At 39.7% G+C, this 20,655-nt stretch overlaps 1 protein-coding gene across 1 annotated transcript; it reads left to right on the forward strand.

Moving 5' to 3' along the window:
* The first annotated feature begins 280 nt into the window (after positions 1–280).
* KCNA10 (potassium voltage-gated channel subfamily A member 10) lies at positions 281–13,303 on the forward strand. The gene is made up of 2 exons (XM_056560172.1): positions 281–340; positions 11,762–13,303. Exon 2 carries the CDS (start codon positions 11,801–11,803, stop codon positions 13,301–13,303), a length of 1,503 nt encoding a protein of 500 aa, XP_056416147.1. The 5' UTR covers positions 281–340; positions 11,762–11,800.
* Positions 13,304–20,655: the final 7,352 nt, after the last annotated feature.

Raw genomic sequence — 20,655 nt, forward strand, 5'->3', positions numbered from 1 at the left:
GACTATAACAAGGCACTGCAAGTCATGTGCTTGTCTATTTTGGCTGACTATCCCTGATTATATGTTAGATGGTAAAAGAATTGAGGGACACCTCAAGGAGTGCTCCACGAAAACAGCGTTTGGAACATTTAGTTCCGAACACTGGCCAGTGGAGTACCCCTTTAAGTTTTGAAAATAGTGATTTTAACAGTTTACACAATTGTGAATTGTTACATCTCATGATATTCCGTCATGTCATAAATATTGTTGTTTGTGTTTCTAAATAGAATGGATGAAGATGATAAAGATGGAGCACTTATTCCTTCTATACAGAAGCCTCCAAGCTGATGATCACACATAGGTAAGTAGACACATAATAGAAGAAAATTAGTCTTAGGGCAGGGTCACATGGGCGCATTTCTACAGAAGGAAATCCACCACTAGAAGTGGACACACAGAGCTACTCGACTACAGCCGGGAGCTCGATTTGCTTCCCTCTGTGGCTACCATGTGAGCATCCGCAGAGTGAAATACGCTGCGGATGCTCCCCATATGACACTGCCCTTAAACAAAGTTGTTGCAGAAATTTCTTCAATGGTTCCTTTTATTTGAATGAGGCTGCTACAAATCTGCCACATGTCAACCTACTGTACCTTATAACACATTGCAGATTTGGTCAGTATTTGTATCAGCTTTTTGGAGGCAAAAGCAATTGTGGATACAAGCACAATAGAAATAAAATGGAAATATTTATACTTCTCTTTTTTTGCATCCACTATTGAATTTGGCTTTAAAATGATCATATTAGAATGATATGAAAAGTATATTTTCCATTATGTGGTGGTTATTTCCAGTAGTTAAAGGGGCACTCTTCTGTTCAGGGTTCGGAACAAAATGTCCCAATAGCTTAGAGCCGGTAACGGGGGCTTGTCACGTCAAGGTCCAGCCCTCTTAGTGCAAGTCTATGGGATTGGGTGTGATGGCCGTCAAGCCCCCTCCCATAGACATGCATTGAGAGTGCGTGGCATGATGTCCCGAGAGGGCAGGGCCATGATGTCACGAGCCCCTCATCGCCGGCTCTAAGCATTTAAAACATTTTGTTCCAAACACTGGGCAGCGGAGTACCCCTTTAAAAAGTCATACATCTCATTTTCATCCTAAAATATTCACCAGGAAATCTAGTTATTGTAAGGCTCACTGTACTTACGTGTCCGATTTTTTGTGCCTTTTGTTCCTGAATGGAACCTGCAGAAATACATCTGCATGCTGTAGAATCAAGCCATACTTTTACATACAATAGTTTTTCAGTCTAAAAAACGAATCTTCCCTGTCTATACTCTACAAAATTTATTAGCTAGCTTTACATGCTGATTGGTCCATAATGCAAGGTCACATGTTACTTTAGGCAATAGTGTCTATGAATATTTAACCCCTTAAGGTCACAATCAATTTGTATTTTTGCTTTTTTCGCCTCATATTTTCAGAACCATAACTCTTTTATGTTTCTATCTTGGGGCTGGTTTTCATAGAACCAATTGCACTTTGTAATGACAACCTTTATTTACCATAAAATGAAGGTACTAGGAATGTACTAGGGAAAAAAAATATATTTGTGGGGTAAAAAAAAAAAATAATTTAAAATAAAAATGCTTTATAGTTTCCTATTTTTACCTCTATAACAGTCTTTTTTAAATATCATGAGCTCTGTAAGGCATTTTTTTTGCATAATGATTTATATTCATTATTGGTACAATATTGGGGTCAATGGCACTTTTTCTGGAATGTGATATTACCATAAATCAGCAATTGTGGCAATGGGTATTTTTTTTTTTCTTTTATGGTGTTCACAAATTGTCATGACTTGAGAATCTTTTTTTTTTTATATTACAAATTTTTATTTTATCAAACAATTAATAACATACAAACACTGTGGATTACCAAAGATCCATAGTACATAGTCCATACAAAAAATACATAATAGCAAAACTTCCAAAATTCCCTCGATGTAGGAAAAAAAAACTGACTTGAGAATCTTTAAAAAGGTAGGTCTTGTGGGGTGTTCTTAGAACACTAGATAATGACTATTAAAAATAGATGAAGGAAGGAGATGCAGTGAACCAGTGACAGTGTCATGAACACTCACTGCTCATCGATGCACCTAAGAAGCCCACTTTATCCAATCCAAAGAAGAGTTACTGTAGCACAAATTGCTAAAACTTTAAAACGGGTGTAGAGATAAGCACATTTTTGAAAAATTCGATTAGATCTGAATAAATTCATGGCAAATCAATATAATAAAGTGTGTTCGTGTTTTTAACTTTTTTTTCTTTATTTTATACATTTTTATGTAGTACTTTTACGCAATCCTGCACTATGTTCTGAGATGTGAAGTTCTTCACATCACAGATTCATATTTCCTACAGAGAGCTGTGATTGGCCAGATGGTTCCAGCCAATCACAACTCTCTGTGGGAAATATGAATAATAGGTATATATATATATATATATATATATATATATATATATATATATATAACAAAGAAAAAAACTGAAAATGTAGCCAGCACCTAAACCCAATACACGGGTGCACGCTGCTGTGGCAAGTACAAAACATGTAAAAAAAGAAAATGGCAGCAGCACACTTGGTCAACAAAATGGAGGCTCTTAGCGCACTTTTTGATCAAAACGTGTCCCCCATCCACCACGCGGAGGTGGCCTCTTATCGGATGGGTCCCTAAACACTCACCTACCTCAGGCTGGGTGACATGTTGGATCCACTAACGATCCAAACCACCTCCTGTGAAAATAGGGGAGGGGATGCACGGCTACAGAGGGAGCCACTCCCCCCAAAATTGCACAGCAAAGAAAAAAAACTGAAAATGTAGCCAGCACCTAAACCCAATACACGGGTGCACGCTGCTGTGGCAAGTACAAAACATGTAAAAAAAGAAAATGGCAGCAGCACACTTGGTCAACAAAATGGAGGCTCTTAGCGCACTTTTTGACGTGAATATATATATAGCAGTGCAGGGGACCAGAGAAGAGTGCCCGTGCCCGGTCCGCATCTATACAATATACAGGCCGATCGCAGTGGGTGTCAGAAGTGACACCTACTGTGATCTTACCTTTACTGCAGGTACTACTGCTCCCAACATGAAGCACACTCAGCTCCATGCTGGAAGCTGTAGTACCTGCATTAATAGACAGATCGCAGCAAGTTTCACTTCTGACACCTGTTGCGATCTGTCTATTAATGCAGGTACTACAGCTCCCAGCATGGAGCTGAGTGTGCTCCATGTTTAATTAAAGTCAGCAACAGTTGGATATCCCCTGTACGTCAGCACTGGGACCGCTGTGTGATTGACACACAGGTCCCAGCGCATAGACCCCTTATTCCTCTTATATGCGGGTGGCGCATAAACAGTGCCCATTCTCCTGTGCCTAGCAGTGATTCGATGCAGGCGACCACGGCAAGCACTCGGTCCCTAGGGCCCTATGAGTGGTGTAATGCAGTAGTGGAATGAACCGGCCGCCCAGTCTTCCTAGAGGGCACAGCGGTGATGCCATGCACGCGGCCAGCTCATTCCGCTACTGCATTATGCCGCCCATGGGGAGCGAGCGCTTGCTGTGAGCGCTGGCCGCCTTCATCGCATCGCCACTGCGCACAGGAGAACAGACACTGTTTATACTTTTACAGTAGAAAACTCGCCACCCACATATAAGAATAAGGGGCCTATGTGCTGGGACCTGTGTGTCAATCCCACATCGGTCCCAGCGCTGACATACAGGGGATATCCAACTTTTGCTGACTTTCATAAAAAGCTAATTTTTGCCCGATTAAAGCTGCTAGAAAGCAGCAAAAGGTATGCTTGAACTGTAATTTCTAACAACTTTGTCATCCTGGGGCTAGTTTATGGGGATTAAAATCTGTGACCGTTACGCTGGGAGCTGTAGTACCTGCATTAATACACAGATCGCAACAGGTGTCAGAAGTGACACTCTCTGCGATCTGTCTATTAATGCATGTACTACAGCTCCTAGCATGGAGCTGAGTGTGCTCCATGTTGGGAGCAGTAGTACTTTCAGTTAAGGACAGGTCACAGTGGGTGTCACTCTTGACACCCACTACAATTGTTCTGTATAATGTATAGATGCGGGGCACAGCCACTCTTCTCTGGTCCCCTGCACAGCCGTATGTATGTATATATATTTATATATATATATATATATAGAAAAAAAGATATAGCGAAAAGTAGCACTCCTTATGAAAAAGTATCTTAGGTGCAAGCAACCAAATGGACCCTGGTCTCTGGTCCCCAATGAAGAAGGCAAAAAGCGGCTGCAGCACACAAAATAAGTGAAAAAATAATAGTGGCTTTAATCCATAATCAATACAAATGCAACGTTTCAGCTGCCAGTGCAGCCTTTATCAAGCATACAGAGTGACTGAACACAAGGAGTATATATGTGGTAACCAATTACAATCAATAAAAATCAGTGACAAAAATCAATAAATATAAACATGATAAAAACAAGCAATCCATAAATGTGAGTGTATAACAACATAAGGCATAAGGACAATATACAAATTGTCAAGTTAATACAGTGTTATAAAAGAGGTGTTATTAAAAACAAGTGGTAAAAACCACAAATTTAGCTTGATTACAAATGTAAAAAACATTAATATCACCTGGAGGACATGTAGTAACGGCGGGCGCTCACCTGTACATGCTGTAAACATGGCGATAGGACGCCGGGATGGCGTGTATGTGGAATAGAGGCTGCGCGACAGCACTAGCAGGGGAGATGAGAGTATACCAATCAGGGGGAAGAACAGGATCACATGGGTCGCATCGCAGTTGCCAGACGGCGCGTGCGTACTGCGACGGAGTGAGTCACTAATAGACATCTCGAAAGAGGGCAATTTAGGAGATGACAACGTAGATGTAAAAGGAGCAGTTAAAGAACCGCAAAGTTAGTATAAGACAGTTAGTGTATATGTATATGTGCCAAGTGTAGTAGGGCAGTTGCCCGTGGTAACTATTTAAGAGATAACACGTAGATGTGAAAAGGGCAGTTAGAGAACCGCAAAGTAAGTATGTGACAGTTAGTGTATATAGTGTATATGTACCAAGTGTAATCGGGCAGTTGCCCGTGGTAACTATCGATATGAGTAGATAAATGAGTGGGGGATAGTGAATGTGTGTAAAAAATTCAAAGGAAAAAAGGAAAAAAAAAAAAAAAAAAAAAAAAAAAAAAAAAAATAAAAAATGAAGTAAAAATAAAAGATAAAAATTAATAAAAAAATAAATAAAAAATAAAAAAATAAAAAAAGTATAAAAAATAAAAAAATAAAAAAATAAGAAATAAAAATAATAAAAAATAAAAGTAAAAAAATAAAAAAGTAAAAAAATAATAATATAATGAAAAATGAATAATAGATGAATAAAAGTAAACATAAAATAATGCATAAGAAAATAATTGTTGTTTTGTCAACGTTTCTGGTAACTTACTGATATACACTCGCAATATTTCAGACATACCGGGTGTACTAGTGACCAACTGTTAGGTGACTGTTCAGACCAGTGTCTAGCCATTCGCCGCACTGGTCCGAATGACTGATATCCGACTAGTCACGGTTAGCGACAAGTCAGGTAATCAGAGAGACACCCAACTTAAACGGCACTTTACTTTTACCCCATGCACACGAGACAGGCAGTCAAGAGAACCAGAGTGACATCTGTAGAGAGTAAAACTCTCTCAGTAAGTATGGAAAATATCAAAAATAATAAAATATGTATTTTATTATTTTTGATATTTTCCATACTTACTGAGAGAGTTTTACTCTCTACAGATGTCACTCTGGTTCTCTTGACTGCCTGTCTCGTGTGCATGGGGTAAAAGTAAAGTGCCGTTTAAGTTGGGTGTCTCTCTGATTACCTGACTTGTCGCTAACCGTGACTAGTCGGATATCAGTCATTCGGACCAGTGCGGCGAATGGCTAGACACTGGTCTGAACAGTCACCTAACAGTTGGTCACTAGTACACCCGGTATGTCTGAAATATTGCGAGTGTATATCAGTAAGTTACCAGAAACGTTGACAAAACAACAATTATTTTCTTATGCATTATTTTATGTTTACTTTTATTCATCTATTATTCATTTTTCATTATATTATTATTTTTTTACTTTTTTATTTTTTTACTTTTATTTTTTATTATTTTTATTTCTTATTTTTTTATTTTTTTATTTTTTATACTTTTTTTATTTTTTTATTTTTTATTTATTTTTTTATTAATTTTTATCTTTTATTTTTACTTCATTTTTTATTTTTTTTTTTTTTTTTTTTTTTTTTTTTTTTTTTTTTTTTTTTTTTTTTCCTTTTTTCCTTTGAATTTTTTACACACATTCACTATCCCCCACTCATTTATCTACTCATATCGATAGTTACCACGGGCAACTGCCCGATTACACTTGGTACATATACACTATATACACTAACTGTCACATACTTACTTTGCGGTTCTCTAACTGCCCTTTTCACATCTACGTGTTATCTCTTAAATAGTTACCACGGGCAACTGCCCTACTACACTTGGCACATATACATATACACTAACTGTCTTATACTAACTTTGCGGTTCTTTAACTGCTCCTTTTACATCTACGTTGTCATCTCCTAAATTGCCCTCTTTCGAGATGTCTATTAGTGACTCACTCCGTCGCAGTACGCACGCGCCGTCTGGCAACTGCGATGCGACCCATGTGATCCTGTTCTTCCCCCTGATTGGTATACTCTCATCTCCCCTGCTAGTGCTGTCGCGCAGCCTCTATTCCACATACACGCCATCCCGGCGTCCTATCGCCATGTTTACAGCATGTACAGGTGAGCGCCCGCCGTTACTACATGTCCTCCAGGTGATATTAATGTTTTTTACATTTGTAATCAAGCTAAATTTGTGGTTTTTACCACTTGTTTTTAATAACACCTCTTTTATAACACTGTATTAACTTGACAATTTGTATATTGTCCTTATGCCTTATGTTGTTATACACTCACATTTATGGATTGCTTGTTTTTATCATGTTTATATTTATTGATTTTTGTCACTGATTTTTATTGATTGTAATTGGTTACCACATATATACTCCTTGTGTTCAGTCACTCTGTATGCTTGATAAAGGCTGCACTGGCAGCTGAAACGTTGCATTTGTATTGATTATGGATTAAAGCCACTATTATTTTTTCACTTATTTTGTGTGCTGCAGCCGCTTTTTGCCTTCTATATATATATATATATATATATATATATATATATGTGACAAGTATTTTCCTCAGGGAGGAACCTCTTCCGGTGTAAAACGGAGATTCAAAAAGGCCTTTAGCACTCCACGGGCTTTCTGGGTAAGAAGTATGCAAAGTAAGTTTCTCATCACACCACCATATAAGGTAGCGTGCCCTCTGATCAGCTCTGGCTGTGGTTACAAAGTCTCAGAAGCTGATTGGGATTAATGCCAAGTCAGAATTCTCCCCAGAAGTATATATATATATATATATATATATATATATATATATACCTATTTTTCATACTTCCTGCAGAGAGATGTGATTGGCTGGAACCATTTGGCCAATCAAAGCTCTCTGCATTAAATATGAATCTGTGATATGAAGAACTTTACATCACAGGACATCTATACATTATATAGGAGGCTCTCAATGGGTGTCAGACCCCGGGGCGATGTGTCTATTAGTACAAGTACTTCTACTACTCCCACCATGGAGAATTTTTTTTTTTATAAAAAGTTAAAAAACACACATACACACTTTATTAAACACATTATTAAAATACATTACTAATAAAAAGTTTAACAAAATGAATTCTAAAAAATATATTATTTTTACATTTAAATGGCACTTTTCTACATTTTTATTATTGTCGGCTACATTTTTAGGTCCCTGCCGCCCACATAAATTGGTCCCTGATTAAAAATTAAAAAATGTATAATAACTCACTGGAATCTTAGCCTTCGAGTAATAACAAAATGGAATGAATGAAGAAATTCGTTATTTCAAATCGAGTGGAAATTCGGATTTGGTCAGAATTAAATTTTTCATAAAATACGGAACGATTTCGCATTCGTCCAATTCCATTCAGTTATCTCTAAGCTGAAGACTCTTGAATAGCTGTAAGGGTATAAAAGCAGACTACCTTTTCTCGATCTGAAGGCTGTTATCAAACTAATATAATCCTTTTTTTTCTCAACTAAGTTTCAAGGAGATGGAGCCATGTTGCTAAAGTACATAGCCTAGCAAACCTCCTCTTTTACCATCATCTCCCAGGCCATGCTTCTGTAATATGTCAGTCAACGAGGGGCAGGAAGGTGAGGGCAAGCTAGGAAATAAGACAGACAGTGGCACTATAGCAATTTGGGTCTGCCATCTTGACACTTGGCTGAGAAAAAAAAAAGGTGAATACGTTTGGCAACTACCATCAGCTCCAGAAGCAGTAGTTTATTTTATTACCCTAACAGCTATCCAACGGTGTCTGCAGCTCTTAGTAGCAAGTACAGATGACAGATTTCTTTTAATTCTGGATATAACAAAATGGTGTCAGAATAAACAAAGCATCACATATTGGGTTGCATTGCTGCAGGACAAAGAATGTCCATGCTGACCCGCACTGTATTCATGTGTCTAGATTTTAGCCTGGTTATGTCTGTACTTTGCTTGGGGTTTTAGTGTTATGAAGAGAACAGATGCTTCCGACTCCCAAGGATAAAATACAAATTTTTTATGAAAAAGTTTAAAAATACAGACGGATCAAAATACAAAAATAAAAGGTAAAAACACAAACGAAACACCAAAGGGTTTTGACTTGTTAACAAGTCTTTGGCATGGCAATTGTGTATGATCCAACCTCACATTTAAATATCCTACATATCACATGGTATTAGGACAAGGTATATGCCCATAAGACTCAGAACGTAGCTAATATAGCGCAGATGATGAAGAAAGGTTAATGAGGAATATTGAAAATTCAAACATAAACAAGAGCAATTAAACAAAGAGATTGAATGAACAAGCAGCCTCACTTATATTCAAGAAAAAAACATTCAATAAATGTATGATAAATTATTTCTAGATACAGTATCCAAAACGCCTCCCGTCTGAATACTGCCTTGGCGTTTCGTTTGTGTTTTTACCTTCTATTTTTGTACTTGGATCCGTCTGTATTTTTAAACTTTTTGATTAAAAATTTGGATTTTATCTTTGGGAGCCGGATGCACCTTTCATTGTGGAATCTTGCTTCTGGAGACTCCATACGAGATGTGCGCTGTTGCTGAGAAATGACTGTTCCACAGGAGAGGGTGAGCTGATCTATCTTAATACATATATACGCTTTAGTGTTATGTTTTGTGTATATTTAGTGCTCCCTGGTTAGACCCCTGTGCAGATTGCATTCTGTCTCAATGCTGTTTAGGTCTTGGATTCTGTTTAGACTAATCTGGTTCTCAGTCCAGTGTTCTGTATTTAATATTCCTGTTTAGAATCTTGACCCGTATTCCTCCATGTTATGGAATTTGGTTCTTAAAGTTTTTCTTGTATCTGTCTAGTGTGAATTGTGTTCTAGTAATCCTGGCCTGTATAGTTTACCCATTCATCCCCTGCATATCCTGGTTTATGTTTAACATGTTATCCAGTCCTGATCATATTACTAGATCTACCATTTATTTTGTCTCTGGTTCCTGAACTGATTGTCAGTATGCTATATCTTGCCTTGATATTTCTGTTTGTTGCTATTAAGCATTCCCGCTGTGTATTAGGTCCTTAGTCCTGTTTGTTATTGTGTTATGCTCTCTGTGTTCTTGATGTGTACCCCGACCTTGAACAGTTTGTTTGTTATTTTGACTTACACGCCACAGCACATTAGCGCAGTGTATGGACCGGTTGAGATTCACTGCTTAGGGTGTCTAGGCAGAGAAAGCAACTTTAGGGAAAGTTAGGGCGCACTTCTTCCCTGCCCTACATGAAGTGATCATGACATCTATAATGGGCATTTGATCATCAGAACTAGATCAAGGTGTAACGGAAGAAGTTGGCCAGGTCTGTTGATCATGTTTTCTATTACATCAATTGAAAAGCAAGAGATGCATGTTCATTGCTTAACTGGGATACAGATGGTAACCAGATTTATTATGGAAAGTATTGCAGTATTATAATCCTCTGAGCATTGTTCTGTTGGGTTCTGGCATATTTGGGTTCTGGCATATTTGTGGATGTTATTTGATATATATACCATCTGTCTATAAGTATAATTCTAAGACTAAGTATACCTCTTTATGGCAATGGTATTTTCTAAAGGCAGGGGAACCTTTTAGCAAGATAATGTGTCAGAGTAGGTGTTGTTAAAGGGGTACTCCGGTGTAAAACAAACTTTTTCTAATCAACTGGCAGCAGAAAGTTAAAGAGATTTGTAAATTAAAAAATCTTATCCAGTACTTATCAGCTGCTGTTTGTTCCAGAGGAAATTTAGTCGTTCTTTCCAGTCTAATCACAGTGTTCTCTCCTGAACTGTCCAGAGCAGGAGAGGTTTGCTATGGGAATTTACATCTACTCTGGACAGTTCCTGACATGGACAGAGGTGTCAGCAGAGAGCACTGTGGTCAGACTGAAAATAACTACTGAACTTCCTTTGGAACAAACAGCAGCTGATAATTACTGGAAGAGTAATTAACAAATCTGTTTAACTTTCTGCCACCAGTTGATTTGAGAAAAAAAAAAGGTTTCCACTGGAGTACCCCTTTATGTTATCTATCTATCCTATTTTGTGCTTACCTAAAAGGAATACTAACTACAATATAAAAATCTCTTTACTTTTTACACTTTGCAAGTTTACAATGCATATGATGTAAGATCATTTAAATTTATGTATTGTTTACTGCTTGTTTTTCTTTCCATTCGCTCATTTCACCTGTCATCTGATGCTAATTTTACTTTAGACAAATAGAATTTTTCTTTCATAATAAATACTGAAAGGGAATCTCTTAGTGGAAATATAAAGCCGTTCTGTGATATGAATATCAGAGTATGTGCTGTGCTTCATGCTAATGGAATGGAAGCCATAAACAAAGTTGATTTCCACAATGTACTTATCAAGTACCTGACAGTGCATGTGCTTCATAAGAGTATCAATTTCGTATCAATATGTCATGTTGCATAATAGACAGAAGGATCATTTGCTATTCTTTTTTTAGATTGAACAAAAAAGAGAAACTTATGTAAGTGTAAAAAAAAAAATATTGTTGAATTTAGAAAGTCCACATCTAAATAACCTAAAAAATGTTAACTGTCTTATTTGCTTATTGTCTGCACTAATAACTATTTCTTACACAAATTGGAAACATGTTTAGCAATGCGTTGTGCATGGAGGCTTTGTTGGGGAAGCTACTGTATATGACTCCATTCTAGGTATTGGCACTATATATGCTGTGATATGGTGCCTCTAAATGGCAACGTATCAGGAGGGTAATCTATTTTAAATGCTTTGCTTATTTAGATACTGGAGATAATATGGCCTCCAGTAGAGTGTACATTCAGAAACAGTTTGTACAGTATAGACCCATAGGCTTTTGGGGGCTCCTTTACAAATCATTTTAGCTTGGAAGTTCCACAAAGCCCTGATATAGCTGTGTGCACAAAGGCCTAAGCTTTTTTCCTTGAACTTCTCTGCAGAATATTACCATTTGACTCAACATTTGTGTTATATTCTTTTTCTTTTAGAAAACTAAATAAACATTGACCACAAACAAAGGTTACAACATGGATACCGTTCACAAGCCCCTGCCAAAACCTGAAGAGTCTTCTTCAAATGGTCCTGCTGATTTGAAATGCACCAATGCTACCGTAGATGAAAGTCCAATTCTTGCAACTCAAAATTCCACCTGGAAACTGCTTATGAATGAAACATTAACTGAGACTGACCTTTCTAGGCTTTCTAAAGAATGTCACGACAACCTAGTTACTGAACAAATGAGGGTAGAAGAGGGGAACCAGAGAGTATACATCAATATAGCTGGTCTCAGATATGAAACCAAACTTCAAACCCTTAATGAATTTCCTGACACACTCCTTGGAGATCCTCTAAAAAGAATTCACTATTTTGACTCCATGAAAAATGAATACTTTTTTGATAGAAATCGTCCTAGTTTCGATGGAATTCTTTATTACTACCAATCTGGTGGAAAAATACGCCGTCCAGCCAATGTACCAATCGATGTGTTTGCAGATGAGATTGTTTTCTACGAGCTTGGAAATGAAGCTTTGGATCAGTTTCGAGATGATGAAGGTTTTCTAAAGGATCCAGAAATACCTTTACCAACAAATGATTATCATAGGCAATTCTGGTTGCTTTTTGAATACCCGGAGAGCTCAAGTGCAGCGAGAGGCATGGCATTGGTTTCTGTTTTGGTTATTGTTATTTCCATATTAATATTCTGTTTGGAAACATTACCAGAATTTAGAGAAGAAGGTCTTTTTAAATATTCAAGCAATTTTACTCGGGAGGCTGCATATTTTAATACCTTCACGGACCCATTTTTTCTTGTAGAGACTACCTGCATTCTTTGGTTTTCATTTGAACTTGCTGTCCGCTTTATCGTCTGCCCAAGTTCTTCCGAGTTCTTTCAAAATATTATGAATATTATTGACATTGTATCTATCATTCCATATTTTGTAACATTTCTCACAGAACTTGTAAAGCAAACAGAGCTTAATGGACAACAAAACATGTCTCTAGCTATTTTAAGAATTGTTCGACTTGTTAGAGTTTTCCGAATTTTCAAGCTCTCAAGACATTCAAAGGGACTTCAGATATTAGGACAAACCCTAAAAGCCAGCATGAGAGAGTTGGGATTGTTAATATTTTTTCTTTTTATCGGTGTCATTTTGTTTTCTAGCGCTGTATATTTTGCAGAAGTTGATGAACCTAAATCTCAATTTGTCAGCATCCCTGATGGCTTCTGGTGGGCTGTAGTAACTATGACAACAGTTGGATACGGAGATATGTGTCCAATCACATTAGGGGGTAAAGTGGTAGGTACCCTTTGTGCTATTGCAGGGGTGCTTACTATTGCTCTCCCAGTTCCTGTTATTGTATCAAACTTTAATTACTTCTATCACAGAGAAACAGAAAATGAGGAACGGCAAACTTTACCTACAGAAGTAGAGAAAATAAGTATAAGTAACTTAACTCGATCGGTAAGCAGCTCTTCTCTGAAGAAAGATAATGGATCCTGTATTCCAGACAAGAATGGTAAAGCTTAAAACTGTATTTGTTTTCTATGAATGTTACTGTATAGCTGTCTCACCAAATATAAATAAAATTAATGTACAATTATTGATGATAATTTTGTAAGTTATATAAGTTTTCAAAAGTTTATTTTTTTGCACAAATAGTACTGTATTGGTGATACTGTTAGACCATGAGAAAATTAATCAGATGATGTTTGTATGACAAACACTGACTTAACAATGGAGTATGGAAAGGCAATAGTTGCACATGGGCGTTGCTGCTTTAGGGACCTTAAGGCCTCTTTTACATAGGAAAGCACTAATATAATAAATAACATTGCTCACTGATGGCCCTCTTATAGGACCGGTGCAAGGATTTATGCCTACATAAGTGAAGTTACATTTTGGCGCTCGCCCCCCCTCCCCCCCAACAACAGCACCCTCTATACAGTGCCCCCATATAGGGCCTGTGCCCCATATAGTGCTCAATATGTAGAGTGCCCCTATATAATGCCCATGGCCCCACATATACAGTACCCCAGTCCCCATATAGTACCCAATATATTCAGTGCCCCCATATATACAGTGCCCCTGCTGGCTGCCCCTATATATACAGTGCCCCCATATAGTGCTCAATATATACAGTGCCCCTATAATGCCCATGGCTCCATATATACAGTTCCCCTAGCCCCCATATAGTACCCAATATATTCAGTACCCCCATATATACAGTGCCCCTGCTGGCTGCCCCTATATATACAGTGCCCCAATATAGTGCTCAATATATATACAGTGCAAGCATATATACAGTTCTCCCATATATCTTATGAAACTCACACTCTTCTCTGGCCTCTCTAGTCTACTCTGCTGCTACTGACTTTACTTCAGCTCAGACCAGAAGCATGATCCTCTGCTCCGCTCCAACCATTCTCTGCTTCTGTGTGATGGCACAGTCACGCAAAGCCTTAGGATGCAGTGATGTTGCTAGGGTCGGAGTCACCTGGTGCGGTAGAAAATGAAGTCACCCCATATAACACTCCCCAAAGTAATCTTATAGCCTGTTTTGAAGGATGCCAGAGGTGAAGCACGTTGCGGAAAAATTTGTCCAGTATAATATTCAAATATACCAATTGCCACGTAATTCGAAAGTGCTAAAGATGTTTATACTATGTAAAACTACAGCTCCCAGTATGACCTAAACAGCGGTAAGCGTATGCTGGGAGTTGTTCTTTCACCCATTATTACTGCAGAACTATCAAGGGACTCCAGCTTTGATAGGACATAGTGAGGAGAAAACAGAATGATATCAGTGACTACAGGTGACATCTTCTCTATAGTCTTTCCTTATCCAATTCAGCTGGTACATACCACCAGGTCCAGGTAAATCTCTCTGCAGAACTTGACACCCATATGGCTATGGTTCCTCACCTTGTCAGCAGAGTCTGAACCTCTATATAAAAAAGGATAATTAGTAAAATGCTGCCAGGCAGTGTATTCTCTGAATATAATACTGCCACACACTATACTCTCTAAATATAAAACACGAATAGTAACATAGTTCATAAGGTCGAAAAAAGACCAGAGTCAATCAAGTTAAACCATAACCCTAATGAGTCCCTACTGAGTTGATATCGATCTAGAATCCATAATCTGTAATGTTATTAATCTCCAAAAAATGCATCCAGACCCCTTTTACATTCTTTTACAGAGTTCACCATGACCACCTCCTCAGGCAGAGAATTCCACAGTCTCACTGCTCTTACAGTAAAGAACCCTCGTCTGTGCTGGTGTAGAAACCTTCTTTCCTCAAGACGTAGAGGATGCCCCCTTGTTATAGATACAGTCCTGGATATAAATAGATCATGGGAGAGATCTCTGTTCGGTTCCCTGATATATTTATACATAGTTATTAGGTCGCACCTAAGCCTTCATTTTTCTAAACTAAGTAACCCTAATTCTGATAATCTTTCTGGGTTCTGTAGTCCTCCCATTCCCCGTATTACCCTGGTTGCCCGTCTTTGAACCTTCTCCAGCTCCACTATATCTTTCTTGTACACTGGTGCCCAGTACTGTACACAGTATTCCATGTGTGGTTTGACTAGTGATTTGTACAGGGCTAGAATTATTTCCATGTCGTGGGCATCTATGCCCCTACTGATGCACCCCATGATTTTATTTTCCTTGGCAGCAGCTGCCCGACTCTGGTCACTACAGCTAAATTTACTATTAATCCCAAGTCCTTTTCTACGTCAGTCGCCCCAAGTGTTCTCCTATTTAATACAGAATCCCAGCCCGGATTTTTCTTCCCCATGTGCATTACCTTACATTTATCAGTGTTGAACCTCATCTGCCACTTCCCAGCCCAAACCTCCAACCTATCCAGATCCATTTGTAACAGTGCACTGTCCTCTATTGTGTTTACTGCTTTACAGAGTTTAGTATCATCTGCAAAGATTGCAACTTTACTATTCAACTCCTCTACAAGGTCATTAATGAATATATTAAAAAGAATAGGACCCAAGACTGACCCCTGTGGTACCCCACTAGTACCCCACTAGTCACCCAATCAGAATAACTACCATTAAAGGGGTATTCCAGGCAAAAACTTTTTTTATATCAACTGGCTTCGGAAAGTTAAACAGATTTGTAAATTACTTCTATTAAAAAATCTTAATCCTTCCAATAGTTATTAGCTTCTGAAGTTTTCTGTCTAACTGCTGAATGATGATGTCACATCCTAGGAGCTGTGGGAAAATATCCCCATAGGAGCTGCACAGCTCCTGGGACGTGAGTCATTAGAAAGCAGTTAGACAGAAAACAGCAACTCAACTTCAGAAGCTAATAACTATTGGAAGGATTAAGATTTTTTAATAGAAGTCATTTACAAATCTGTTTAACTTTCCGGAGCCAGTTGATATATAAAAAAAGCTTTGGCCTGGAATACCCCTTTAATAACCACCCTCTGTTTCCTATCACTGAGCCAGTTACTTACGCACTTGCACACATTTTCCCCCAGTCCAAGGATTCTCATTTTATGCACCAACCTTTTATGTGGCACCGTATCAAATGCTTTGGAAAAATCCAGATATACCAGATCCAGTGATTTCCCCTGGTCCAGTCTGGAGCTCACCTCCCCATAAAAGCTGATCAGGTTAGTTTGACAGGACTGATCCCTCATAAAGCCATGATGATATGGAGTCATACATTTATTTTTATCAAGATACTGTAGTTCAAAATAGCATCCCGTAGAAAATCCTCAAACAATTTACATACAACGGAGGTTAAACTAACAGGCCTATAATTCCCGGGGTCACTTTTTGACCAATTTTTAAATATTGGCACCACATTTGCCATTCGCCAGTCCTGGGAAACAGTCCCTGTTACTATAGAGTCCCTGAATATTAAAAATAGGGGTCTGTCTATTACATTACTTTATTCCATTAGAAAACGTGAGTGAATGCCATCTGGACCAGGCGATTTGTCTATTTTGATTTTTTGTGGGTGGCACTGTACTTCTTCCTGGGTTAGACAGGTGACCTGTTCTGGGGAGTTTACCTTATTTTGCTGTATTTCATCTGGCATTTCAATTTCCTCGGTGAATACAGTGGAGAAGAATTTGTTTAATATATTTGTTTTTTCCTGATCCCCGTTTATTATTTCTTTCTCATGATTTTTTAAAGGGCCAACACTTTCATTTTTAACCTTTTTGCTATTTATATAGTTAACAAGATTGCCCTGTTGGCAGATGAGGGAGATGCCATTTCAGAGCTAGCAGTACTGCAGCAGGTCTCTGCCTCTGACCTCCAGGGGGTGTCTGCTCCAGTAAGGAGGGAGGGAGGAGTGCAGGACAGGCCAGACAGGTACTGGTGGTGTCACAAAGACAGGGATCGCCGAACATTGTGTTGTCTTCCTGGTGTTTGAGTTCGGCACATCACGGATCAGTTTGACAGGTTGCTGGGTGGGGCTGCAGAGGACCCAACAGTCATGGTACATATGGGCACCAATGAAAAAGTAAGAGGTAGGTGGAGTGTCCTTAAAAATGATTTCAGGGACTTAGGCCGCAAGCTTAAGGCAAGGACCTCCAAGGTAATATTTTCTGAAATACTACCTGTACCACGAGCCACATCAGAGAGGCAGTGGGAGATTAGGGAGGGAAACAAGTGGCTCAGAAGCTGGTGTAGGAAGTAGGGGTTTGGGTTCATGGAGAACTGGGCTGACTTCGCTGTCAGATACCGGCTCTACCGTAGGGACGGGCTGCACCTGTGCATCTGTGCTTGGGGAGAAGACTGCTAGAAGGGTGGAGGAGTGTTTAAACTAGGGACTGGGGGGAGGCAACCTACAATGTAGAGGGGAAAGATAGTGTAGATAGAGGGGGGGACTTTTTAGTATACCTGGGGGTGGAGCGGAGGAAGGAGTTAGAATAGTTAATAGGGACAGGCTTCATAGAAAGAAAAAACATACACCTTTAAATTGCATGTTGACTAATGCCAGAAGTCTGTCCAATAAAACAGAGGAACTGGAGTGATTGATGTCTAAGGAGAATTATGACATAGTGAGTATAACAGAGACTTAGTTGGATGATAGCTGTGACTGGGCAGTCAACATACAGGGTTATAGTCTATTCAGGAAGGATCGGTCAAAATGGAAAGGGGGAGGGGTTGTCTTTATGTGAAATCGAGTCTAAAGGCCGCACTGCAGGAGGATGTATGGGAGGGAAATGATAATGTGGAGTCATTATGGGTAGAAATATATGGAGATGAAAATAAAAAATTTCTGATAGGGGTTTGCTATAAGCCACCAAATATAATGGAAGAGCCAGAAGATCAATTAATGAGGCAAATAAACAAGTCAGCAAATCAGAATGATGTGATAATAATGGGGGACTTCAACTATCCTGATATAAACTGGGAGACTGAGACCTGTGAATCTTATAAAGGTAACAGGTTTCTGACTATAGCTAAAGACAATTATCTGTCTCAGATGGTGCAGGGCCTGACCAGAGGGGGCGCCCTACTAGACTTAATATTAACCAACAGACCTGACAGAGTATCTAATGTGCAAGTTGAAGGACACCTAGGAAATATTGATCATAACATAATACATTATAGCTTGTTCTTCAATAAGAGAATCTCTCGAGGGACCACCAAAACATTAAACTTTAGGAAGGCAAAGTTTGATCAACTCAGAGAAGCCCTTAACAATATAAATTGTGATAATGTCCTCAAAAACAAGAATGCTGACAGTGAATGGGAGACTTTTAAAAATATCTTAAATGGGCACTGTCATGAAGTAAAAAAAATTGATATGTTGTAGTACTTAAGTACTACAACATATCTCTAATATACTGTATTTATCGGCGTATAACACGCACTTTTTAGGCTAAAATTTTTAGCCTAAAGTCTATGTGCGTGTTATACGCCGATACACCCCCAGGAAAGGCAGGGGGAGAGAGGCCGTCGCTGCCCGCTTCTCTCCCCTTGCCTTTCCTGGGGACTAGAGCGCTGCTGCCGGCCCTTCTCTCCCCATAGCTATCGGCGCCGCTGCCCGTTCTGTCCCCCTGACTATCGGTAACGGCGCCCCATTGCCGGCACCGATAGTCAGGGGGAGAGAAGCGGCACCGACAGCCAGGGGGAGAGAAGGGGCAGCGGCACCCATTGCCGGCGCCGCTGCCCCGTTGCCTCCCCCCATCCCCGGTGGCATAATTATCTGGGTCGGATCCGCGCTGCTGCAGGCCTCCAGTGTGCGTCCCCTGCGTCGTTGCTATGCACGGCGCGGCGCACTGACGTCATGCGCCGCGCCGTGCAGCGCATAGCAACGACGCCGGGGACGCACACCGGAGGCCTGTAGCAGCACGGACCCGACCCAGGTAATTATGCCACCGGGGATGGGGGGAGGCAACGGGGCAGCGGCGCCGGCAATGGGTGCCGCTGCCCCTTCTCTCCCCCTGGCTGTCGGTGCCGCTTCTCTCCCCCTGACTATCGGTGCCGGCAATGGGGCGCCGTTACCGATAGTCAGGGGGACAGAACGGGCAGCGGCGCCGATAGCTATGGGGAGAGAAGGGCCGGCAGCAGCGCTCTAGTCCCCAGGAAAGGCAGGGGGAGAGAAGCGGGCAGCGACGGCCTCTCTTTCCCTGCCTTTCCTGGGGGTGTATCGGCGTATAACACGCACATAGACTTTAGGCTAAACATTTTAGCCTAAAAAGTGCGTGTTATACGCCGATAAATACGGTATATTAGAGATATGTTGTAGTACTTAAGTACTACAACATATCAATTTTTTTTACTTCATGACAGTGCCCATTTAAGATATTTTTAAAAGTCTCCCATTCACTGTCAGCATTCTTGTTTTTGAGGACATTATCACAATTTATATTGTTAAGGGCTTCTCTGAGTTGATCAAACTTTGCCTTCCTAAAGTTTAATGTTTTGGTGGTCCCTCGAGAGATTCTCTTATTGAAGAACAAGCTATAATGTATTATGTTATGATCAATATTTCCTAGGTGTCCTTCAACTTGCACATTAGATACTCTGTCAGGTCTGTTGGTTAATATTAAGTCTAGTAGGGCGCCCCCTCTGGTCAGGCCCTGCACCATCTGAGACAGATAATTGTCTTTAGCTATAGTCAGAAACCTGTTACCTTTATGAGATTCACAGGTCTCAGTCTCCCAGTTTATATCAGGATAGTTGAAGTCCCCCATTATTATCACATCATTCTGATTTGCTGACTTGTTTATTTGCCTCATTAATTGATCTTCTGGCTCTTCCATTATGTTTGGTGGCTTATAGCAAACCCCTATCAGAATTTTTTTATTTTCATCTCCATATATTTCTACCCATAATGACTCCACATTATCATTTCCCTCCCATACATCCTTCAGTGCGGCCTTTAGACTCGATTTCACATAAAGACAAACCCCTCCCCCTTTCCATTTTGACCGATCCTTCCTGAATAGACTATAACCCTGTATGTTGACTGCCCAGTCACAGCTATCATCCAACTAAGTCTCTGTTATACCCACTATGTCATAATTCTCCTCAGACATCAATCACTCCAGTTCCTCTGTTTTATTGGACAGACTTCTGGCATTAGTCAACATGCAATTTAAAGGTGTATGTTTTTTCTTTCTATGAAGCCTGTCCCTATTAACTATTCTAACTCCTTCCTCCGCTCCACCCCCAGGTATACTAAAAAGTCCCCCCCTCTATCTACACTATCTTTCCCCTCTACATTGTAGGTTGCCTCCCCCCAGTCCCTAGTTTAAACACTCCTCCACCCTTCTAGCAGTCTTCTCCCCAAGCACAGATGCACAGGTGCAGCCCGTCCCTACGGTAGAGCCGATATCTGACAGCGAAGTCAGCCCAGTTCTCCATGAACCCAAACCCCTA

The sequence above is a fragment of the Hyla sarda genome, chromosome 2, assembly GCF_029499605.1.
Source record: "Hyla sarda isolate aHylSar1 chromosome 2, aHylSar1.hap1, whole genome shotgun sequence".
Lineage (NCBI taxonomy): Eukaryota > Metazoa > Chordata > Amphibia > Anura > Hylidae > Hyla > Hyla sarda.